Below are 26,343 nucleotides of genomic sequence, written 5' to 3' on the forward strand. Positions count from 1 at the left end.
TTTTGATTTCGCCATTAACTTAGAAAAGCATGAATTGTGTTCTTTATGGCTACCAAGTCAAAGAATTGTTAAATTTAATTTACGAAATGTACAGAAAATATTCTCAATTTATTTGTAAAACCAATCGCTTAAATAATAGCTCTTTTCCCTATTTTGTTCGTATCTTCATGTAAGCTTCATGTATTTTGTATATTTCTATGTATAAATGTATTTAGTAAATTTATCCTTTTATATTGCCTTAATTTTTTATGTTAAAATGTATAATGCTGTATTTTAAATATCATGATGTTTTTACCTTGTATAAATGACCTGCAATTCAGCTTCGGCTGCCAGAACGTCATATGAATAAACTGAATTGAATTGAATTGAATTTGACAACGCCCCCTATCGTCAGAGTCCAGCAGCCTATAAACATGTCAGCCTATGGACTTTTACCCCCAAAATCGTTAAAAAAAATTTTTTTTTTTTTTTTTTTTTTTTTTTTAAACGAAAGGCAATCCCACCCCGACGTACGTTATCACTAGCTCTTTCATTGGAACCCTAATGTCCCATTGACTTTCGAAAGTTTACCCACCGTAATTAGGTCAAAATATGTCGCCAGCTCGCCATTGCCTATATAACACATGTGCAACAAGTCGAACTTCGGACGCAATTTTCCACTCGATTGTAAGGTTTTAAGTCAAGCGCACGCAGGATAACAATCATGAATTATAATAGATCAGTTCTGATTTGTTCATTATGTCCATTTCAGCCAACCTCCTACCATAATTTTTCCATTTAGTATAGGCAAGCATTTTGCCGAGCAAAGCAAGAACATGAATATTCATGAACACCATAGACTATTCGATTATTAACAGAGGGGTGCAATTGTGCACCACATCAAATTCCCCCATTTTTAATCAAGTATTTCATTGTATTACGTAGTTTGGTAGGTTTATTTTACTAACTGTTTATTTATCAGATATCAATGATAGTTTAAAGATAAGGAAAAGGTTCTTGTATTTTATATTTAGCAAAGCAATCTCACATAAAAAATCACTATCAAGTGTCGTCTGATCCGCCGATTGCCGTCTGCTATTAGTGACTTTTAGATTTGCACGACAGCTTCGACTGCAACGTGTGTCGTCATTTTAAGGCACTGCGCATGCGTTACGTCATCTCAGTCGGCGATCGAGAATGCGTCAACCTTGATTTTCCTAAGTCTAGTACATACATACATATTGATATTTATATAGCGCCTTTACATGCTCAAGGTACTAGTATGCCGCGTGCGCATAAAATATACAGTTCCTCAGGTAGACAAAGGAACATCCCTTCCTTGCTATTATGTAAAAATGTGTAGAACAGGTGTCACATGCATATTCACCTGTTCTACACATTTTTACATAATAGCAGTGAAGGGATGTTCTTTTGTTGAGGGTAGAATGAGGAACTGTATATTTTGTCCTCTTTCTTTGTCCGTGATGTTCCAGCATGCATATTGTCGAGTGCAATCTAAAAGATTTCTAATTGTAGTCAACATAGGCAGTTAAGTACGTTGACACGCATGATCAGTCGGCGTTCGTCGTGTTCTCGTCCACTCAATCTAACAGTCCCTATTTACGTTCTATAGACGGCGAACTAGCTGAGTTTGTGCTGGCGAAAATGAGACAACCGGAGCAATATGTATTCTTTATAAAAACGACAAATTCTAATAGATCTTTTTAATAGGCGAACGGTAAAGAAAAGTAGATGGTATGAATCTAGTGAAGGTTTGACCAGGGAGAAGCAGGATAAATGGAATGAAAAGAGAACACCTATTCAAAGAGACACCAGGAACTGTATCGAGATTATGAAACGAGCATTTTTTTTAAAGGAAAGAATAAAGTATCATAGGGGAAATTTTAAAAAAATCACTATGAAATTTTCTTTTTCTAAAGATCGAGCTAACTAGAGCGGAAAACAAATTATTTGACAAAATATATGATCATGATGAGGTTTTACACCTCACCTGGCTGTTGAGTTATGTGGAGCGAAAAAAAGAATAAGTTCGCTCTAAAAGAAAGATCACGATATGTGACGAGATAACATGCGTATGATTTAGCAGAGAATACATGATTGCCTGGCCAAGGGGCGTGTTTTAGTTCATAATAATCTTTTTTTAAATCGTGAAATTCTATAGCTCTTTAAAAAGTGGAATGAAAAGAAAAAGCGTTAAAAAGAGAGATGAGGAACAGAGTATGGAAACTAAGAAACAGGTATTATTTAAAAGGAAAAAGGAAAATTAGGGGACAAGAAAAAAATCAGATCAAGGTAAAAAGTGCAAGTATCAGAGGGAAAAATTAGGGCACTTCTGGCAACTGAAGAAGGACACTGACAAGGGATTGAAAAAGTCACATATGAGAATGAAAAGGGGACTTATTCCAAAGAAAAAAGAGCACCTATCAGATGATAGGTGGATTTATCAAAGGTTAAAAAGGGGCATTCATGAAAAAGGGAAGGCGTTTTTATTAAAAAGGAAAAGAACACTTATTACGAAGTTCAATGGGGGATACTCTCAAATTTGAATAGAGGCACTCACCAGAGATAAAAGGGGCCATTTATAAGAATAAAAAGGGGCATAGGCCCAACCAAGGAAAATAGTCACTTGTTAAAGTAAAAGGAGTATCTCCCAGACTTGACAAGGGGCAATTATAAGAGGTGATTGACCACTTTTCAGAGATGGTAAGGGGCACTCACGTGAGATGAATAGGGGCACGTATTAGAATTTAAAGGGGCAATTACTACAAATTAAATGGACACTTGTCGAAGTAAAGGGGGCACCTATGAGATTTAAATAGAGGCATTTATTAGAGGTGTAAGATAGGGAGATTTATGAGAAGGGTAATGTGCTCATATTAAAAACGAAAAGGGGCATTAATCAGAAAGAAAAGGAGCCCCTATTTGCTAGATAAAGGGGCACTTGTCAAGATAAAAGGGAGCATCTATCCTATGTGAAAAGGAGCACTTGTTGGGTGCTTGAAAAAGTAGTGTGCCCCCCTTTTACTATCGAATAACAAAGCCAGGTTAGATTATTTTTGATTGAATGCACGCAAATGAATTGGATTGATAACGTTGCGGAATTGGCGGGAAAAAACTATAACAGAAATATTTATTTCAGAAAAACTCATTTCAATAATCCAATATGATTATCATGACAATTACACACAAACAATGTAAAGGTTAATTTGATGTAATGTCATCGTTTCTTTTTACGACCCACCCTTCACCAGAATTTTCGAAGAAATCAGCATTACTTCAAATCGATTTTAGAGTATATTCCAATGGCAGAAAATACGAAAGTTTATTAAACTTGATTCAGCAGGCCTTCTCTTAGAGATGTTTAAAACTCGATGCAAATTTTCTGAGACACCGGTTATACATGACATTTGAAAAAAGGAGTAAATGCAACTCACCAAAATCCCATGAACTGACAAAGGTCTGTTACACCTCATCCAAGAATGTTTAATACCAACATGAAAGCGTTTGTTCTGAACACTCTGGAAATTGAACACATTGGAAGAAAAGAAGGAAAAAATCTATATGTTCTTCAGCGGGAAAATGCTTTGTGGTCTTAACAGAATTCTAACTTCAATCCTGAACCAAAGCTAACTCTACAAAACCAGACATAAACCTTCGCAATCCCAAATGTAACTCTAAACTTGACCTATCCCCAAATGCAAATCCAAATATATCGCTAATCCTGACGTTAACCCAATTGCAACGCTAATCTTTACCTGTCTTAAGCTATGGTCACAAATCAGAGCAGCGACCGACAGATAAGTAGCCTGCTCGTTCGCCGCTGGAATTTAGGCATCGCCCAACGATTTTTGTTTTGTTTTTTTTGTTTTGTTTTTTTTTTGTTTTTTTTTTGTGAGAAGTCGAGCAGGCTGTAGAGCCCCAGCGATGCCTGGGCGGTGCCCTGTCGATTTCCCGTCGGTCGATTTTAGGTCAAAACTGGGAGAAATTTGAGAGCTTCTCCGGGCGGCGTCCCGGCAGTGACCGACCGATGACCAACCGATACCCGAGCAGTCTCCCACCGGCCACCGGCTAATTTTAAGGAAATTGCCCGGCAGCCGCCCGGTGATCGGCGGGGCGCCAAAATATGCTCGGTGCCCGGGCGTTCGCCGTCGAGCGATTTAGGTCAAAAATCAAAGCCGCTAGGTCAAAGGTTGCTGACCGATTTTGAACCCGCCGAGCCGGCTACTTTTAGGTGATGTGACCATAGCTTTAGACTAATGAAGCCCGCGGAGCATTTGAATTCTGTAAAACATTCGTATCAAATTACATTTCAACTATACAAAATATACAAAATATAATAACAAGAATTATTGAAAATATATTCCTCACAATATGGCATTATTCATCAACTTGGGTTTTGAACCAGGGATCACCCATTTACGGTTTCTCTGCTTTCGAATTGGACCATCAAACTATGTAATACTGCAATAATAAATATTAAAAATGATGAAATTAGTAACATCTAAAAAATATCCTTAAAACCAAAACTTACCCTTTACGCCGACGGGATCGAGTTTCGAAAGTTTGTAAACCTTCGCTGACTCTCTCATACTGACATTGGTGTCGCGATGAAAAAGAAAAGAATTGTGAATAACAACTGACGTCGGACACTAGTCAGACCTGGTGGTGCACTGAAACTATCACGTGACATTCATTTCCTTCAAGCCACTTCCACAAGACCGTAAAATCAACCAATCACATAAAGCCGAATAAATATAAAACCATAACCCATGGACCCATCTTTGCCAAGGGAGCTGACACGTCTCTTGCCAAAAAATGAACCATACTAAATATTAATTATTAAAAAAACAGACACACACACCCGACACTTTAAGAATGGTTTATTAAAATTGTGCAATTCGTCATAAGAAAACATTTCAGGTAATAGGTTCTAAAATCACTATATCCATTCACTGCGGAGTCCAACTACGAGGATACTCGGGTTACTCGTTGCCCGGGCTCGTCCTATTTACAAAAAATAAAGTCATTTTATTTTGCCATTTCATCATAAAAATACTGTGTTACGAGATGTAAGATAATGACATCCAAGCATCTCACTGCCGAATATAAGGATATTAATTCACCTCGCTACCCGTATCATGTATATGAGAATATTCGGTCACCTTGTGGTTAAAAGCCTTCCTGCTTCTAAGTTTGAGAGTGAGCGAAGCAAGTGAGCAAAGAGGAGAGTAGGCCTACACAATTATGTACTTTACTGTCTTAGGAATGTCACATCGCCTTTGAAATACACTCATATTGCTCCGATTGTCTCATTTTCGCTCGCTGGACGTCTATAGCAGACGACAATCGGCGGATTAGACGACACTTGGTAGTGAGTTTGTATGTAAGATTACTTTGCTAAATATAAAATACAAGAACATGTTCCTTATCTTTAAACTATCATTGATGTCTGATAATTAAACAGTTATTAAAATAAACCTACCAAACTACATAGTACAATGAAATACTTGACCTAAAGTAGGGAGTTTGATGTGGTGCACAATTGCACCCCTCTGTAAGTAATCGAATAGTCCATGGTGATCACGAATATTCATGTTTTTGTTTACCTCGGAAAAATGTTTGCTTTTACTAAATGGACAATTTACTGTGGGGGATTGGATGAAATGGACATAATGAACCAAGCAGAAGTGATTTATGATAATTCATGCTTCTTATCCTTCGTGTGCTTGACCTATAATCTTACAATCGCTTGGCAAACTGAGTCCAAAGTTCGACTTGTTTCATATGTGTTATATAGCCAATGGCGAGCTTGCAACCTATTTTGATCAAATTACGGTCGGTGAACTTTCAAAAGTCAACGGGACACGAGGGTTCCAATAAAAAAGCTAGTGATAACGTACGCCGGGGTGGATGTGCTTTTCGTTTAGACAAAAAAAATGAATTTTTAACGATTTTTTTTTTCAGGTAAAATTCCATAGGCTAACATGTTAGGCTGCTGACTCTGACGATCGGGGGCGTTGTCAAATGAGACTAAACGGAGCTATATGAGACAAAAAAATTAATGACATAAAACGACACCTCGTTGCCTGAATAGGACGATATTCGGGCACATCCCTGCCGTTTCAATCAAATATATGGGAACTCTAAAAGGCCTCCATTTTATTACAATATGGCAGTAAAGAAGTAATACAGAAGAATATATAAGCATGCTTATTACTGCTTTGGCGAGCAGTTGTTTTTAATCACTGTACATTAAGAACGATCGTAAAATAGTGATCTATGTCTGTTAATAAATTATATGTTTAAGGAAAAAGTATCTATAGATAGGTGGTCTTTCTATGTCAAATCCTTGATTTAATTTAATGGACCTATAAAGTGTGATTTATAAGTATATTGTGTCATGAAAATTGTTCAATAATAAGTATATTTTATAGTATAACTTGCCTGTTTTATCAACCATAAAATTATGTGCACCTTTGGAATCAATCAATAATATTAAAACTTGAAGTGATATATTACTGGGGTGCCAGTTAGAATTGATCAGAGGGCCTGAAAAAACACCTAGAATGAGCTATTTTGTATACAAAAAAGCCTAAATGATGGTGTGAAAATAACTCGCCATGGCCTGAAGTGAGGCTATTGCCTGAAAACTGGCATCCCTGTATATTAGCCTCACAAACATGCAATACAAATAATGACAGCATTGGGTTTTTGAGGGGAGTTCCTGAAGATTCGTTAAAGGGTGCTTTATCCAACTTTACTAGCATGTTTCTCTGGACGAAACCATTGATATAACACCCAAAAACAATATCGTGTACAGCTTCAAGGAAGGAAATTGAAATTCATTATAATGTTGAGAGATAAGCCCCGATAAACGTCTCTGTCAGTTGACCAATCCGCCATTTTGGAATCAACACAATATACATCTAGTTAACTCAGTTTCAAACATTGACAACTTTTTAAAATGTTTTATCATGGTCTAATTTCTTTCATCGACTTATTTCTCAGAATCTTTAATTTTTGTATTTCTATCTTTCTTTCATACTTTAATTTATCCACCACTCAATTTGTTACAAAGGTCGATTTTATTTATTATTTATATATTACATATTTTATTCATATATATTTATACAGGTACACAAAATCAGAAATAAATATGTTTTGCATCTTGGACCTGGTATTAAAAATATCATATAAAAAGTAGTAAAAATAACAAAGTATAAGAAAGTAACATACACAATACATCATAGTAATACAAATATGGTAGCATAATAATTCAAGGCCTTAACAAAAAATGATTCTAAATATAAATGAAGGCTACATATAAAAATATCAACATAAAATAGTCACATAAAAGAATGCAAATGTAAGGTTCAGCTTAGAGGTTGAGGTAATTTCAATGGATTCGATTTTAATATTTTCATATTGTACAACAATTTGAAAATTTCCAGAGACTGAGCATTTTGCGAGTCATTGGGTAATAGATGCCATACTTTAGCACCGGCATATTTTCAAGGCTAACAATAAAGTTGAATGTTTGGTTTAGGCGGCACAACATTGTGGAAATTAGCATTACGCGTATTCAGTCTATGTCTATTGAAATACATTTCAATCTCATTGCATAAACGGGATGGGGAAATATCAAGAACACATCGGTACATCAGTGTAGATAGAAAATAATCAAGTCGATCCTCAATTATTTGCCACGATAGATTTTTCATCTCGAAAGGCTAGACGTATAACACTCCAAAAAAGTGTCTGATAAGCCCCCGAAAATTATATTGAATATCTTTATCTAACGAGGTACATGTCACTGTCATAAAGGTCAGCAAACACTCAGATTATCAAGCACAAACATTATTGTAGTAAAAACATGTTTCAAAGTAAATAAAATTTAATGAAATAAAATAGATGCACTCTGTCGCTACTGTATGTACACAAAACGTGACGGTGATAAATAGTAACAAACTAGCATTGAACAAACAGTAAGGCCAATAACAAAAATGAAGTGTTTCTGGTCCCCGCCCGCCGCCTCTTTTTTTGTTATACTATTTACTATTCAGAAGAAGAAGAAAGCAAAAGAAAAATGTGTTATACAGCGTAGGTTAGGTGTAGGGAATACACCAGTTTACGGTTGTATCAGTGCGCATGCGCAGACAGTTGACCTCGGGCCAATTGAAACAAAGCCAATGCATACACCACAACATTCAGTGAATATTGTGTTTCTATATCAGAGCAAAATTTTACGATCAAAATTGATTATCTTGGTCAATTTTGCCAATTTTCTCGGAGAAAGAACGCATTGTAGTCTTCGAAATGAATTGGATATAGCATATGCAGTAGTGTTGTTAAAGGCCACAAGTGGCGCTATAAATCTCAAGTATACAGTATCAAGGAAGAAAACTGAAATTCATTTTAGTGTTGAGAGATACATCCTGCTTCACGTCCATGTCGGTTGGCCAATCCACCATTGTGAGATCAACATGATTACATCTCGTTATCTCAGTTTCAAATATTTTCTAGTTTCTTTCACAATTTTATTATTATCTACTTATTTCTCAGATTTTTCTTGTCCATCTTTCTTCCTTTATTTTTTACTTTAATTAATACACCACTCAACCTGTAACAAAGGTCAATTTTCTTTTAACTGATAGGGTGTGTAATTTAACATTTTTGTTGACTGCTGAAAAGAATTATATTTTCCCAAGGGTCTAAATTTTCACGAGGGAAAACTTCCTTGCGGTCCAAAAAGGATATATTATACACCTTACGAGTAGATAGTCTTCATCACATTGGCGGATCCAGGGGGTGGGGCCGGGGGTCCGAGGCCTCTCCTTTGGCCAAAAACGGGTAAAAACACGTTAACGTAACCTTTTCTTGTCTTTTTTTTTTAAAGGGCTCATTACCCCCCCCCCCCCCCCCCCCCCCCCCCAATGAGCAAAATATCGGCCGGAGCGATTTTCAAATGTTCGGGGAAAAAGAAAAAAGAAATTAGTGGTCACTAACCCCCTCCCCCTCTCTCTTTCTCTCATTCCGCTGAGCCCCTATCATTCAGATCGAATTATTGCCGCGGATGGCGTACTGGGAAAAAATATATATTGGTGATTTTTTTTTTACCATGACATGACTTTCATTTGATTTTTTAGATATCACCTTTTTTTTGTGCGAAGAACAATAATCGCTAAGTTATGATATTCGTTTCAAATAAAGTCCTTAAAGTAGGACATAAAGTTGCGTTTGTGATAATGTGATAAATTTTTCGAGACTTTATGAAGTCACAATCTTAATTTTGAAACTCCCCCATCTGCGGCAATATTTTGAAAGGCTCGATTGTCATTTATACCAAAAAGGCAGTCGTGATGCACTCCTCCCCCCCCCCCCCATCAGACTTTGAAACTGCTAAATTTAGGACAACCATCACCCCATATTCGGATACCGCGAGATTGTCTCTGAGAACTTACTATGTCATAAGTGCCTCATGCAATGTCATTGATACTTGAGTACTGGAATTGCTTAGGTCCTCTGTGATAACGAGGGTTGCTGGCATTCGTCTTACTCGCTACAGCACTGCGCCATCACCACCGCTTAAATGACTACTATCGGCATCATCATCCCCAACGTCATCACAACTATCAAAAACATCATCCACATCCCTTCTTCTCCTCGTCAACACCATCAGTATCATCATTAAGAAAAACATCGTCATCGTTGTCATCGTCAACATTAACTTCATCATGGCGCGATAGCTCAGTCGATAGAGCAGTGGTCTCGTAATCCAGCGACCCGGGTTCGAAACCAAGTCGATGCGTTAGTGCCCTGTGGCAAGGCATTAATCCTCATTACCAAGGTCCCTCGGAGATGACCTAAAGCCGCCAGTCTTCTGGCTGCTTACTAACAAGCATTTATGCTTTCTTAGCAGTCAGGTAAAATAACCACCACTATCTATCTATCTACCATCATCGTCGTCGTCACCAGCACCATCACCATCATCATCATCATCATCACCACCATCATCATCATCATCACCACCATCATCATCATCATCACCACCATCATCATCACCATTATCATCACCACCATCATCGTCATCATTACCACCAACACCATCATCATCGTCGTCATCACTATCAACACCATCATCACCATCATCACCATCAACACCATCATCCCCATCATCGTCATCATCCCCATCACCTTCCTCACCATCATTGTGATCACTACCAGCGCAGCCTCACCATCAAAGTTACCATCAACATCACCATCAGTTTATATATTATCATCATCACCATTATAATCGCTACCACCCTGATCATTATCAACATGGTCTTCATCGTCAGTATCATCGTATTTGCCTGGGTCTTCAATCATCATCATTATCAATATCGTCAACAGTTTCTTTATCAATTTTTACACTTTTATTCACAATCTTCTTCACGATCACGATAAATTCAACTCTTAATATGTCTTAACATCGAGAATAAATTCATGTATTTAACTATGAGCGTATTTTATTACATCGTTTCCTGGTTAAATCCTTTAATACAGTAGCCTAATGAAGGCAAAGTGTAGTTACAAGCTAGAATTCAAATTTGTTCTTAACACAACAATATTCACATACTCGATCATCCTATTATATCATAAGTCAATGCTCTTTGATCGACAATATGATGACTAAAATTAGCATAGTACAAAATAAACACTCTCAAATTATCAATCAATAAAATTTGAGAATGTATACTATATATTATCTAGATCTAATAGGACTAAATCATTGTCAAAATCACTCCATAAATTGGGGTAAAAATAATTATTCCACCATTATGACCAACAGTGTATATCAAAATTTATTATCAGGTCCTGAAACCAAAACATTTAGTTTATGTACAAAATTAAGTGAATAAAGATTTTAAATCATTTTTAATTATTCAAAGCATAATATACATGATTACCAAAACTAAACGTCATTTCCATAAACCAGAATATTGTAAGTCAATTTGGAAATATTCAGAGACCGCACCCAGAGGTGCACTGTCTTCGGTACCATACAACACGTCCTATTCCTTTTTTTCTCTGTTCTAGATACGCCACTGCTTAATACTATTTAGTTTAGTTCAAAATAAGTGTTCTCAAACTGTCATTTTGGTATTCCTCTGCACATTTTACAAAGTACTAGAATAATATATTCACAATATCACGAGTTCAGAATTTATACATCAGCCACACCGATTGTACTGACACCAGACAGAAAATAGACCGGAGAAGAGAAGAGATTAATTAATCGTAATGACCCCGAACCGGTTGGTCTGGAGTCCGTAGCGAGTTAGACCTCCGTCACACCAATGGGCCGACACCAGACCGTCAATAGAGCGAACGAGAAATGAGGTTACTTCCAGAAAGCCAACAAATACAATTTACGAAGCGCCAATAAGTATCAAGGATTTTCTTGTAAGAGATTCCAGAACAGTGCTCTTCCTAATCTCACCATCGTGAGTATGTTAAACTTTAACTATGCAGATCCAAGCTTATAATTGCCTTAACAACTGTGCAATATTATGTTATTTTTTAACAATGAGGTAATATCAATCAGTCATTTTAAATTCCGTATATATTGTACTATAATTTTACCAATAAAATTTTAAATTATGCTTGTACACATTATATTCAATTCCATTTTTCCTGATCTCATGTTGTTAGTTTATACTTGCTCTGTATTTTACCAGCACTGCGAAAGCATGTACAGTTCTATGACTGCCATTCATGTCTTTAATAAACCTTGAATGACCACGAACATGTCTGTCTGGTGTCCGTATTGAGTCGGTGTGACTTTGACCCCTGTCTCACCAATGAGACCGACACCAGACCGACAATAGACCGAACAAGAAATGTGATTAATTAACCCCAATGACCACGAACCGGTTGGTCTGGAGTCGGTATTGAGTCGGTGTGACTTTGACCACTGTCTCACCAATGAGACCGACATTAGACCGACGATAGATCGAACAAGAAATGTGATTAATTAACCCCAATGACCACGAACCTGTCGGTCTGGAGTCGGTATTGAGTCGATGTGACGTTGTGGCCCCCTGTCTCACCAATGAGACCGACATTAAACCGACGCTAGATCGAACAAGAAATGTGATTAATTAACCCCAATGACCACGAACCTGTCGGTCTGGAGTCCTCATTGAGTCGGTGAGACGTTGTGACTGGGGTATTACTTCAATTAGCATTATAATATAAAACAAGAAGGAAGGGCAATAGCGCGTGACATCATATTCGCTCGTCATCTAAGTTACTGGTTTCAAACAACAGGGCCTGCGCATGAGGTTCATCGCGATATCATTCAACCAACGGGCTGGAGCTAAGCAAATTCAGGATTGAAGCTCACGATTTTTACAACTCGGCCAGATTAACTGGTTAACTGGTTAACCTTACTGCAACGTCATCAACTGGAATAAACTTAGAGGGCAATACAAAAGGAGCAATGGAATTGACGCATTTAAAAACAATCCAAGCCAGTGTAACTTATAAAGCTCTTATTGAGAAGGGGTTTTCCATGACTTTCTAAATACAATGTATGCTGCTCTTCTGTGTAAACAGTTGATACTTAATATGTAGGGGTCTTTTGGACTATGCGTTGAAACAATATAGTTTTTCATAATATTTAGGAGAAATCCTAGGTTAGATCCTCGATGGGTGCTAACATTCTTGGATCAAGATGTTTATCCGCATTTGCCATTCACGACCCATGTGTAAATAGGTACCTGCCAATTGTTGGGGTACAAATGATTGCAGGGCCGTTAGGAAGAACAGCATAGATGCTGAAGAGGCCTCTCTGATGAAACAAACTCATTACTATTACATTATCATTAGACTATAATCAACTAAACAATTCCTCTACATCGGAATATCCGGAAGTAGCTCACACCATTACAATCGACTCGACAATTCCAAGTAGTTTCCCATTATGGTGGACATGCCCATATGTAGAGTCTGTTTGAAGTACAGAAAGCAACTCCTCCAGATGTGAAAACCTGGAGGAAATACCAATTCAACTCAGACTTCTCAATCTTGTAGTCCGACAAGAGTGTCTTTACCAGCTTTAATCTTTTGGTGAACTTTTCGATAGTGACCAACCCTTGATCATGATTGACCCATGCGATAAGAATGGAGTTGTCTTGAGTTACGGCACCGTATGGATAAGCGTTCGGTTTCTTTACTTTGTGCAGGACTTTTTGTTTCGCAACACCGTCAAAAGCAATTATTCGCGTTGAAGTGATATTGCTGATGATCATGGAGTCATCGAGACAAGTGATCTGCTTAGGTTCGAAACCATTGCACTGTATCTCCCTGATAGCAGTTCCACCTCCTAGGTTGAACGCTTGGATCTTCATTGCTTTGCAGTAGCCGACATAAATCTGATTGATACTGCTTACAGCTAGGCTCCCGACCCCGCCTTCATTGGGACACAGTGTCGCAAACCTTGCATCTGACTTCACACACTCGGGTGAGTACGTGGTGATGGTGTTGCTCACATCAAGGACAACATATCCGCCATCAGAGAGGAATCTTGCTCCACGAACCTTGACATCGCTGAGAACTGTTTGCTCGAATTGCCCATTCTCAGATACGAACTCGATCCCTCCTCCACAATACCCTACTGCCATTCGACCATCAACCGAAGAAGCCAAGAAGCTCATTCGACATGAGAGTTTCACACTACGAACCGTTTTATACTCTACACGGAAATTTCCGATGCTCAAGGGGTCTTGTTGGTCTGGTGTAAAACGGGGTGTAAAGAACAACTCCTCTGCCCGATCACCCACATCAGTAACAAGCTGGTTGTCAGGATCCTCCCGATCTACCAGACTTTGAAGCTTATCAGACAGTGAATCACGAATAGCAATGACATCTCCACTCAGAGGAGCATTCAAGCTGCTATCCAACAACTCACTCGTCTTTTTCAGACTAGCTACCAACCTTTCGTGATCACCCTTCATTTTCTGTAAACGTAGGTTCAGCGGCCCATCATGGGCATCAACCTGCTCGACTAATGCTGATTTACTATCATTCAACAGCTTGACTGATACTAGATACACGTTGGTGATCTCAACATATTTTCTGTCAATGTGATCAGTAACGCGCTTCATCTGACTCTTAATAACAGCCAGATGGGTCTCGATGGTTTTGGCTTTTGCTTTGCCTTCTGCTTGCAGTATTTGGATTTTACTCTGGAAAGAAGCTTTGTATTCTCTGGCACCTACAACAGTGTGACCTTCATTCTCGTGCAAAAGCTTGCTGGATCTCATACAGATGAGCTTTTTGCAAGTAAGGCAGACGCCAGAGCAGATATTAGGTTGTCCATCCGATGTGTCGTGCTCCTGGCAGTAAAGCTCCTTGCTGACCTTCCTCTCGAAGACAAACCTGCGCTCTTGAATATCTTTCACAAACACGACTGTATGCTTGAGGTTTGGTGGCCATTTGTTGTGATTCTCCAGACACTCGTTACACACGTTCTTCCCGCATTCCTGGCAGAAATGCACTGCCTTCGAACCCGTTTGGCACACTTCACAGTCACATAGCTGTTGGCTGTTTCTGAGATCCTCAACCAGAGCCTTCAGAGGAACATTTGCATTTAGATTCATCACATCGCCATGCTTGACATCTGTTACGCTTCGACATATCGGACACGTCAAAGAATTGACTGTTTCAGTTTGACTAGAGCATGCTAGCATATTGTCTAGACATCTTTTACAAAATGTATGCGAACATGACAACTGTTTTGGATCACTGAGTAATTCTAAACAAATAGAACACTCCAAAGTGCGTGCAATGGTCTGATTAAGTGACGCCATTACTGAACAATTTCAAAACAAGTGACAAAAACAAATCTCCCAAACAAAAGTGCATTATTCATAGTACATGTAAATAAAGAAGTTCACAAAACATTAATACAGAAGTTTTACTTTAATTCATTATCTCTTTACAAAAAAGTATACTATACATCGAATGATCTGGTAATGTGAATTATACGAGAAAAATACGACGAGAAGAGGCAAGGGGCTGGGTTCAGAATTCACACCATCTTATGTTCTATCATCAGCCTCTACATTTGATATCGTCTGGGAGTTGCTGAGAAGCGACGAGTTAAAGATAATCATCTCATTTCACTCCTCACTCCTCGTAGAAACAGATGGTTGCATGCGTCAGATCCGATCACTAAAAGAGAGAGAAAACAAGTATGATGTCAAAAAGAGAAACCATGGAAAATATAGGTCTTCCAGGCCAATTTTGAAGTGTTTTCACATTTCAGTCAGTATGATAAACCATGCATCCAATAGCCCGGTTTACTAACATAAGCAAATGTGTGGATGTTTCTTTCCTGGAGACCTAGTGACAAGTTATTCCATTAACCTTATATCAATGAATGAACTTGGAATCCAGTCTGCATACATTACTTGTTGCTATGTTAGAAAAGCCTCTAACAAGGTTATTGGGTTGTCAAGAACAACCTTTGTTAAAAAAGTTTAAATAACATTTGAATATGTTAGTAGCGGATCGGCCTGCATGTTTAGGGCAAACATCATTTTCGTCGAAGGTTGTCCTTAAAAATTGTACTTCAGCCATTCAATTTAGCGTATCGGACATTCAAGTTCATTACATGTACATCTGGCGCATGTACCGAAATTCATTCAAATTTAAGGCCCGGCCACACAAAGGGGACGCATGGGGGACGCACTGCCAGCGCATTGGAAATTTGCAATTTTTGCCAGTGCGTTGTCGTTCGCTAGGTGTGCGCCATTATTCGTTACTCGTTCGTCGAGCGCGCTGGACCAACGCTGGACCAAAGCTATGCATTCGTCGTTATTCGCTCTGTGCGTCGGTATTTTTTGAGCATGCTCAAAAGTGAATGTACACGCCAGAAGACGCCAGACATGCACGGAGCGCGCTAGACCAACGCCAGACATACGCCGAGCACACGCCCTGTAAACGCGCAGCGCGCTAGCGACACGCTATGCATTCGGTGTCAGCTCGCTAGCTTTTCCAAAATCCTGAAAAAAAATCTGGCTCGCGACTCTTTCCGATTTTCAATGCGTCGGCTGTGCATCCCCCATGCGTCCCCCTGTGTGACCTGGCCTTCAACGGCCCTAACGGAAAGATGATCTCGAGCATTTCATTTCATAACATGATCTTTCAAAATAACATACATTCATTCAATTCAATTCAATAAAGGTTTATTCAAAATGACGTTCTTGCAGCCGAAGCTGAATTGCATGGTCATTTACAAGGTAAACCACATGCTAATGGTTAAAATACAGCATTATACATGGAAACATAAAATATCGATTACATTTTTTTTTTAATATACTAAATATACGCATACGTATAATGGACAGCATCATTAAACATCATAAAGTAAACAACATGCACGCAAGTTACAAATGCAAACAGGACATGTTGTACGGTATATGTACTTTTTCCTCCGAAAATTGCATAAAAATGTAAGGATTTTAAATTATTGTCTTTCATTGACCACATCGGACGCGCTTTTAACCTAATATGGTATTTACCTTATTGCACAAATTAATAAATAAATTTTATAAAAACGGACAAAACGTAATTTGGGGTTTTATTCAGAGGTGGGGTTGAGTGCTCAAGGTAAACGTCATTCCTTGCAAATTGGAGAGGGTAGACAATGTATACCATTCCTCAGCACTACATCCTGACTTATGGATCCTGCTGAGTATCGTCGTAGAAGTAGAAGTAGTTTGAGTGAACCACAGTACAAATTAACCATCGTTTCTTTTTTAAATGACTAAATTTACCCAATTTTGTATATAATCATTTTTTTTTTGCTCAGTTTTTTTATCAGTCATGCAATAAAATTGGAGAGTATACATTTTCTTCGTTATGAACTTTAGGGGGCAAATAACAACAAAAGAAACTCATTTTAACCGATGAATTTTAATCCGCCCCTTTCTATTTACATACCGATAAATATCCCTTGATTCTATACTCACAATTTAATATAACATGTTTAATTCTAAGCGGATTTGAATAAATCCACGCTCTATGTTCTTCATTGTACACTTTAAAATCTAAAGTGCTCTTTTTACCACTAGGAGGGCTTACAACACTTTTGGGCATGGGGAGGCGGAGCGTGTTTGAAAGCGGGATGGGAGGGGGCACATTCTGAAAAGGGGCACTTCCCGCATCTGAAAGGGGCGCAAATGCACCATTATATGACTGTATGATTACATAATCAGGGATGATTTCAATATAAGATTTGTGAGATCGCAGTGCGAAAAATAAGATATTATTAAGAGGTAAAAACTGATGTCACATTCGAATCATGAAAGACTAACAAGACCTTAAAACAGAAAAATATTTGAATCAATTGTAAATAATAGCGAGCGTAGCGATTGAGCTTTAGGCAAAATATTAAAAAAAGTTGCGTTAAGTCGCTTCAAACTAGGGACACATTTTATGGTGTGGGGAAAAGAGGGCATTTCATGAAAAGGAAAAAACAGACACTTACCTTAAAAAAAGAGCACGTGTCAAAGTAAAAAGTGCAATTAACAGAGGTGAAAATAGGGCACTTCCCGCATCTGAAAGGGGGCACTTACCAGAGATGAAAAAAGTCACTAATGAGAATGGAGAAGGGGACTTATTACATAGGAGAAGGAGCACCTATCAGATGATAGGGGAATTAATCACAGGTTTAAAAAAAAGTGGGTATTCATGAGAATGGAAAGGCACTTTTATTAAAAAGAAAAGGGGCACTTATTAAAAAGTTAAACAGGTAATCCTCTCAAATTTGAATAAGGGCACTTACCAGAAATAAAAATGGGCACTTATAAGAATAAAAAAAGTGGCTTACCAAGGGAAATGTGGACTTAAAAGGGGCATCACCGAGTTTGAAAAAGGGCAATTATAAGAGGTGATTGAGCACTCATATCAGAGGTGGTAAGAGGCGCTCATCTGAGATGAATTGGAGCACGTATGAGATTGGAAGGGGCAATTATAAAAAAAAAAGCGCACTTGTAGAAGGAAAAGGGGCACCTATCATATTTAAATAGAGGCATTTATTAGAGGTGTAAGAAGGGGGAAAAGGAGAAAGTGCTCATATTATTTTTAAAGGGGCATTAATCAGAAAGAAAAAGAGCACTTATTTGTCAGAAAAGAGGGGCACGTATCAAGATAAAAGAGGGCATTTATCCTATGTGAAAGGGGGCACTTTTGAGATGCTCGAAAAAGTACTGTGACTCCGTTTGAATGCACAAATAAAATATTTGAACTATCGAATAGCATGGCCGGACTAGATTATTTTTGAGTGAATGCACGCAAAATGAATTGGATTGGTAATGTTGCGGAATTGGCCGGGAAAACCTATAACAGAAATATTTATTTCACATAAACGCAATCTTTTTTCTGTATACATGACATTTGAAAAGAGGGTTAAATGCAACTCACCAGAAACTCATGCACTGACAAAGGTCTGTTCCTCATCTAAGAACGTTTAATACCAACAGGGAAGCGTAGGTTCTAAACACTCTATAGAAATTGAACACATTGGAAGAAAACAAAAATCTGTCAAGGTCATTTTGGCGTTATAATGTATACGTTCTTCGACGGCAAAATGCTCTGTGGTCTTAACAGAATTCTAACTTCAATCCTGAACCAAAGCTAAACTTACAAAACCAGATAAAACCCAATTGCCACCCTAATCTTTACCCTATCTAAGACAAAATTAATTTTCTTCTGTAAAACATACAAATCAAATTACAATTCAACAATACAACATATGCAAAGTATAACAATTTTTTTTTAACGTATACACAATATTAAAGATAATAACTATCAAGTATAATTAATTAATACATCTGCAGAAGAAGAAGGGCTATCGAAACACCGAGTTAAAGTAATTGATTTATTTTCACCCGACTGCTCAGAAAGTAATTATTTACGTTTGTAGCTAAGCAACCAGGGAGACATACGACTTTGAGTCCTATCCGAAGGACTTGGTTATTGAGAATAATTCCTCACGATAGGGTCTCAGCGCATCAACTTGGGTTTCGAACGAAGGACCACCCAGTTAAGGTACCGCTACTCTTGGACTGGACCATCAAACTATGATTATACTGCAATAATGAATATTACTAATGATGAAATTATTAACATCTAAAAATATCCTTAAAACCAAAACTTACCCTTTACGCCGACAGGAGTTTCGAAAGTTTGGAAACCATCGCTGGCTCTCTCGAGCTGACATTAGTATGGTGTCTCGATGAAAAAGAGAAGAATTGTGAATAATAACTGACATCGGTCAGACCTGTGGGTGCAATAAAACTATCACGTGACGTTATTCCCTTGTCTTTAAAGCCCCTCCCACAAGATCGTGAAATCAACCAATCGCATAAGGCCGAGTGGATGTATTTTTTTCCATAAGCCCATGGACCCATTTTCGCGAAGGGAGCTGACACGCCTATTGCCCGAGAATCAACCATCTTACAAATACAAAAATATAAAAAAACATCCGACGCTTTAATCATGGTTTAAAATGTTTAATTCGTCATAAGAAAACATGTCAGGTAATAGGTTCTAAAAATCATTATATCCATTCACTCCGGAGCCCAAATACGAGTATATTCGGGTGGTTCGTTGCCCGGGCTCGTCCTATATACAAAATTAAAAGACTTTTTAATATGCTGTTTCATCATACAAATACTGTATTTAATACAAGATACAAGATTATGACATTCAAGCATCTCAGTGCCGAATATAAGGATATTCATGCACCTCGCTGCCCGTATAATGTATATCAAGTTCAAGTTCAAGTTAATTTTATTCAAAACCACACAAAACATTATATATTGTTTTACATAAACAAAAGAGACTGGTAATAGTACATTAACTTGATTACATCATAAAATGATTGGTGTTAGGACCCCTGTAGAAGCTTAGCTTGTGAGCAAAATACATACATTAACAATATGGCAAGGTGAATAATAAAGTATTAATGACTGCTTTGAGAGAAATAGTTGTTTTATTACGCTCAAGGGAAGGTTAGAATTGTGCTATTCCCCGAGGCTTGCCGAGGGGAATAGCCCAATTGTAACCTTCCCGAGAGCGTATGAAAACAACTATTTCTCGAATATTAAAGCAGTCATTAATACTTTTATATGCCGAAAAAAAATAGACTAAAAAATAAAAAATAAAAAATAATTTTTTTTTTGTCGAAGGTGAGAGTCGAACTCTTGCGTACTATGAGTGATGAATCTTACACCAACGCCTTACACCACTCGGCCATCGCGCGCTGTTCACGAGCTTGGCAGTTTTGTACAATATATACATTAAAGTGGATTGAAACCGGCTTCGGCGTGATGAATGCTTCGCAAAAGCACCCTTCTTTTACTTTTGCAATGCATATTGGCACGAACTTAGATCAAGATCTATCGGCAGATGTTGTTTTTTTGTTTTTGGAAGTTTATTTTCGTCTTCATGTCAACAATGCAAGATAAAATTGTCGGTAAGATCAATCGAGATTCAATTGTATTGAAATTACCGACCAATCCTTCGCACACATACGGTATCCTCGATCGCTCAAACCATTTTTTAACATGTAAACCTATGGGGTAACCATGGAGGCTGACCTATTTTTTTAATAACCATGGTTATTAAAAATATTAAATGTTTTATGCATGGTTACCGGGAATTTTACAGGAACAGTTGAAGTTTATGAATGCAATTCGACCAATCAGATGGCTGGATTTCTTAAGTGAGGTATATAAAAGAATGTTATGTATATATACAAGGGATGGAAAAAACCAGGGTACAAAATATAGAGCACAAAAATACTCACACACGCGCGCGCGCGCGCACACACACACACAGCAAACACACTGATGAGTAGGTCCTTATCTATAAGCATTTGAGAATGAGAAATGATTAAGATACAAAGTAGAACTATTTCAGTCTTCCAAGTAGGTACGTTTTAGGTAATCTTCATAACCTAGAAAGAGTTGTACTATTTTTTTATATCATCAGGCACACTGTTCCATTCTCAGAATATTCGATCATCTTGTGGTTAAAAGCCTTCCTGTTTCTAAGTTTGCGAGTGAGCGAAGCAAGTGAGCAAAGAGGAGAGTACCTTTACTTTACTGTCTTAGAAATGTCATATCGCCATTGAAATACAATAGACAAGATTTTTTTAAATGACATATTCCGACACCTTGTTGCCTGAATAGGACGATATTCGGGCACATCCCTGCCGTTTCGATTGAATATATACTCTAAAATCCTCCGTTTTATTAAAGTATGGCAGAAAGAAGTAATAAAGAACAATATATAAGCATGCTTATTACTGATTTATTACTGATTTGGCGGGTGAAAGTACAGGTTTTTTTTTAATCACTTTACATGAAGAACGATAAACAAAATATCAGTAATCCTGTCTCTGAATGTATATACATGTTACAATGGTACAGGTCTCCTAATAAATTATATGTTTAAGGGACCCCCCCCCCCCCCCCTATCGCCCAAAAGTGTCTTTAGATAGGTGGTCTTTCTATAGAAACCCCTGATTTAATTTAATGGACCTATAAAGTGTGATCTATAAGTATATTGTGTCATGATTATTGCTCAATAACTATGTTTTGTAGTATGATTTGCCTGTTATATCAACCATTATGATTATGTGCACCTTTGAAATCAATCAATATTAGTACAACTTGAAGTGGTGTATTACAGGGATGCCAGTTATAATTGATCAGAGTGCCTGAAAATCACCTAGAATGAGCTATTTTGTACACAAAAAGCTAGGAATTCTATTGCCTGAAAACTGGCATCCCTGTATATTAGCCTAACAAACATATAATACAAATAATCACGGTATTGGGTTTTAGAGGGGGGTTTCCCGAAGATTGGTTAAAGGGTGCTATCCAACCTTACTTGCATGTTTCTCTGGAGGATGAAAGCAGATTAATAGAAAAAACGAATGGTAAATATTTGAACGAATTCGATAAAACTAAAACTATATTAAAAATATTGAAGTCATGATTCGATAACATTTGAGATCCCGTTATTATGATATTTTCATATCGGAGAATTAATGTCACGTTGTTGCAATATCAGGAAACTCTGCCGTTCGTTTTGAATGCAAACGACTTAACGTATATATTTTTATTTAATTGCAAAGCAGGATATATTCTTTAGTGTTCACATGTACATGTTAGTTTTCATAAATATTTTTTTTTTTAATTAAGAGTATTATTATTTAAATGAACCTGTTTGGTTTGTACAGTGAATTGTAGGATCGAAAAAGCTTGAGAAAATACATTTTAATAAGCGATTATAGTGACTTTAGTAGAAGACATATTGTTATTATTGACAACTTATAAAACAAACATGTAAGACAGATATTATGTCAGAAGCGGGGAAGAAGTAGCGATCGAAACCAATATTATAACACCCATAAACAATCTCGTGTACAGCTTTAAGGAAAGAAATTCATTATAGTGTTAAGAGATTTACGCCGATAAACTCCTGTCAGTTGACCAATCCGCCATTTTGAGATCAACTCAATGTACATCTAGTTATCTCAGTTTCAAACATTCACAACTTTTTGAAATGTTTTATGGTCTAATTTCTTTCACAATTTCATGGACTTATTTCTCAAAATGTTAAATTTTCGTATTTCCATCTTTCTTTCGTACTTTAATTGATCCACCACTCAATTTGTTAAAAAGGTCGATTTTCTCGACAGGCTAGACGTATAACACTCCAAACAAGGGTCTGGTAAGCCTTCATCTAACAAGGTACACGTCACTGTCATAGATGTCAGCAAACACTCAGATTATCAAGCACAAACATTATTACAGTAAATACATGTTTCGAAGTAAATAAAATTTAATGCAATAAAATGAGGTGCACTCCGTCAGTACTGTATGTACACAAAACGCGACGGTGATGAATAGGAACAAACTAGCATTGAACAAACAGTAAGGCCAAATAACAAAAATGAAGTGTTTCTGGTCCCGCCCGTCGCCTCTTTTTTTAAAACCATTTACTATTCAGAAGAAGAAAAAAAAAGCCTGTGGTATACATTGTGTTTAAAGGTATATACCAATTTTGGAAGCGCCCCCCCCCCCCCTCCAAAAATGAAATGGAAGGTCTTATTACCAATCATATGAAAGAATATGTTTTCACTAATACGTGATGATACAAATTTTGCCGGGAAACAGCCTACTAATATTTGGTAAATGATCATATCGATCCGGCCTGGATATATAACGCGAATGCACTTCAACATTGAATATTTGGGCATATATTCTGCTTGTTTGCGAATTAAGGTTGAATAATTGCCATCTAAACCTTTGAAGGCAATATTCAAACAATATGAAATGGAGATTTTGCACCCAAAACCCTTGAACCGCAAATTTACCACTAGCGGTCTTTATCTTTAACTTATTTTGTCATATATTGCATCAGTATACTCACATAGCACAATATATGTGAATAAAAAGGCTCGGCTAGCTATAACTAGCATGGCAGCCATCTTGGAAATAAAAGCAATAAATAGTAAAGCCCTGCCTCCTCCTTTTTTTGTAAAGTCCGGCAAAAAAACAAGTTTAATTTTGTTATAGGGCATATTACATTATGATATAACGTCTTTATGCGCTTTCAAAGGACTTTGGATATTATTACCCTGGCTTTAGCTCATTTTTAAAAGGCATTGAAAATATTTTTAGCATGACATGGGCGCAGCCATTTTCTTGAAAATGTGACGTACCAGGCAAATTTATACATATATCACAAAATAATCACACACCAATTTTTAGTTGGAAAGATCTTTTTGAATTCAATCACAAATCCTTTACTTTTCAACCAGGGAAAATCATAGCTGAGAAGATAAAATCATATTTGGTGAAAAATACATATGGTCACAATAACCCATTTATTAAAAGAAACTGAAATATAGCAGTTGACAAATCTTTTTCGTTTATGCGAAACCTTCACCCAGAAGAGCACCAGCTTATTTATGAAATGTGCGTTAATAATGTGAATGAAATGCTTCATCACCAAACGCATCTGGGAAGGAAGCAGGCATACTTTGAAGCATTTACTTGATAAACGACTTCGCATAGTCACGTTATCAAGAAAATGGCGATGCCCATAACGGTCGTGCCGAGAAACTGTACATTATTCTTGCTTTATCTCTTTAATACTAGTACACTCTGGTGGGGAGTACTTGAGATTGAATGAGCAAGAAAGCAATACACCTCTCAGAATAACAATTTTTTTTCTTCCGGCGAGATTCGTGACGTCACGAATAGAGGACCCGACTCTACGTGCAATTCCGTGTTTCAGACTTCGAGATTTTGGTGGAGTTTACTCGCATAAATTCACCATTCTGAACTTGTTTTGTCGGTTGGACACCATTTAGTGTTATTCTGGGGGTTAAAAGCTTTCTATTGATGTAGTTATCTCAATATTTGGGATTGTCTTAGAATGTCAACTCTAAGATAAATAGAAATAATATATATTTAAATATTTACTGATAAGGTGTGTAATATAATTTTGGGAGGACTGCTACAGAGGTTTATATTTTCCCACGGGTTTCAATTTTCACGAAGCGCTATGATCAAGAGGGAAAACCCCATGCAGAGGGATACTCAGATTTGGTTTGGACTGGAATGTGCCGCTCAAGCCTCGATCGAAACCCCTAACAATTAATAGGGGCCATTTCGGGTCATTTTTCTCGAAAGAAGACCCATTTTTCACAATTTTGGGGTATATTTCGGGTGTAACATCCGAAAGTTTAGCAAATTTTGAAAAATATGGACCCATTTTAAATGATATTTTTGTTAAAAGTGGGACCCATGTTTAGGGTTTTTTGTGTGAAAAAGCGACCCATTAGAGCGGCACACCCCCGTTAGTCCTAATATGTGAGTACCCCCCCCCCCCCCCCGGCAACTTCCTTGCAGTTCAAAAATGATATACTCTACTATACACCCTCTGTTATACAAAAAAAGGCTTAATCTACAGTAAATTATTATACATCCTATAAAATAGTGTTTAATCGCGAATCATTTAGTATTATTTGTGTGTGGAATGTGTTCACGATTGGATGAACTGGAGGAATGTTTACTGATATTTTTTGTTAAAAGTGGGACCCATGTTTAGGTTTTTGTGTGAAAAAGTGACCCATTAGAGCGGCACACCCCGTAAGTCCCAATATGTGAATCATAGATGATTTTAAAAGTAATTAGCAATTTTCTAGGTGTAAACTTATTTTTTTGACTCACACGGTATAACATTTCCTGCAATTAGCAGCAATGATCATCATGAAAAAAGTCTGTTTTAACAACTTATTTGCTTTTTAGGTAAAATATCACCATCATGTCAAATTTCCTTTCACAAAACTGTGTCGTAGCCTAGTCCTGCCTCAGGGCCAGCATAATGTATAGTTGAGTTCTCGTTTTCAGGCCGTAAATGCCTTCAAAGTGCATGGTTTTTGCTCTTATTCTTATTTATGACATTTCTAGTGCTCTCTTAGGACGCAAAATTGCTAATCGGGCCCCAAAAGGTATGAAATTTAGCCAATACGATCATACCAATTTAGCTCCACTTTTAAAAAAATGCGGTGACAGTTAATTAATGAACTTATTAATAATAACAATACACTGGCCGGCTGGTTGTGCCAATTATAACCAACAGGAAAAAGCCAACGAAAATCCAACATCGGCATTGGCTAGAACAAAGTGTATAAGGCGCTATTTTGTTTTTTCAACGGCTGGTTCAAATTATCTAATATTTTTGGTGGTACACAAATATTGGAAATCGTTAAATTTATGGATATTTCAGCCGTCTCTGAACCGATTTGATCAAACAAAGACGATATGGTCATTTAAATTGTATGTTCTTTCAAATTTGACACTCAGTTTTTCATTATCTCACCAACAAAAGTATTTTGTGTAGCGCCCTCTGCAACAAAACTCAACTATCCCTTTAAAGGTCTTTGCCTTGTCATAAGACCCAAGTCACATTTACAACACCTAGGGAAGCTAGTATTTTTCACTGGGATTACTCAGCAACCTTTTAAATCTTTTTAAAACATACATTGCTCCAACTGGAGTCGTTCTATATATATTGTACATGTTCTATTATTGTATTGTATGTATGTATTTTATTCTATGTAGCTCCCTATGTTTTGCATTTGTGGAGAAATAAATTGAACTTTGAACTTTTGAACCTCATGACTCTATACTGCCGCCCTCTACTAACATCACTGCACAATATACATGCAAATTATATAAATGATAATGCAGCAAAAATTATGAA

The 26,343-nt window shown here is 37.3% G+C and overlaps 1 protein-coding gene across 1 annotated transcript; it reads right to left on the reverse strand.

The window, feature by feature from the left end:
• Window positions 1–10,811: 10,811 nt before the first annotated feature.
• Window positions 10,812–19,328, reverse strand: LOC100892572. The gene is made up of 3 exons (XM_003728707.3): window positions 19,212–19,328; window positions 18,475–18,555; window positions 10,812–15,219 (listed from the first exon to the last, which is right to left on the reverse strand). Exon 3 carries the CDS (start codon window positions 14,853–14,855, stop codon window positions 12,966–12,968), a length of 1,890 nt encoding a protein of 629 aa, XP_003728755.1. The 5' UTR covers window positions 14,856–15,219; window positions 18,475–18,555; window positions 19,212–19,328; the 3' UTR covers window positions 10,812–12,965.
• Between the last annotated feature and the right edge of the window lie 7,015 nt (window positions 19,329–26,343).

This window comes from Strongylocentrotus purpuratus, unplaced genomic scaffold (genome assembly GCF_000002235.5).
Source record: "Strongylocentrotus purpuratus isolate Spur 01 unplaced genomic scaffold, Spur_5.0 spur5_scaffold_2, whole genome shotgun sequence".
Taxonomy (NCBI): Eukaryota; Metazoa; Echinodermata; class Echinoidea; order Camarodonta; family Strongylocentrotidae; genus Strongylocentrotus; species Strongylocentrotus purpuratus.

What these genes read in the sequence shown, in the direction of transcription:
- LOC100892572 (XM_003728707.3), bottom strand. Translation starts at nt 14,855, where the DNA reads ATGGCGTCACTTAATCAGACCATTGCACGCACTTTGGAGTGTTCTATT.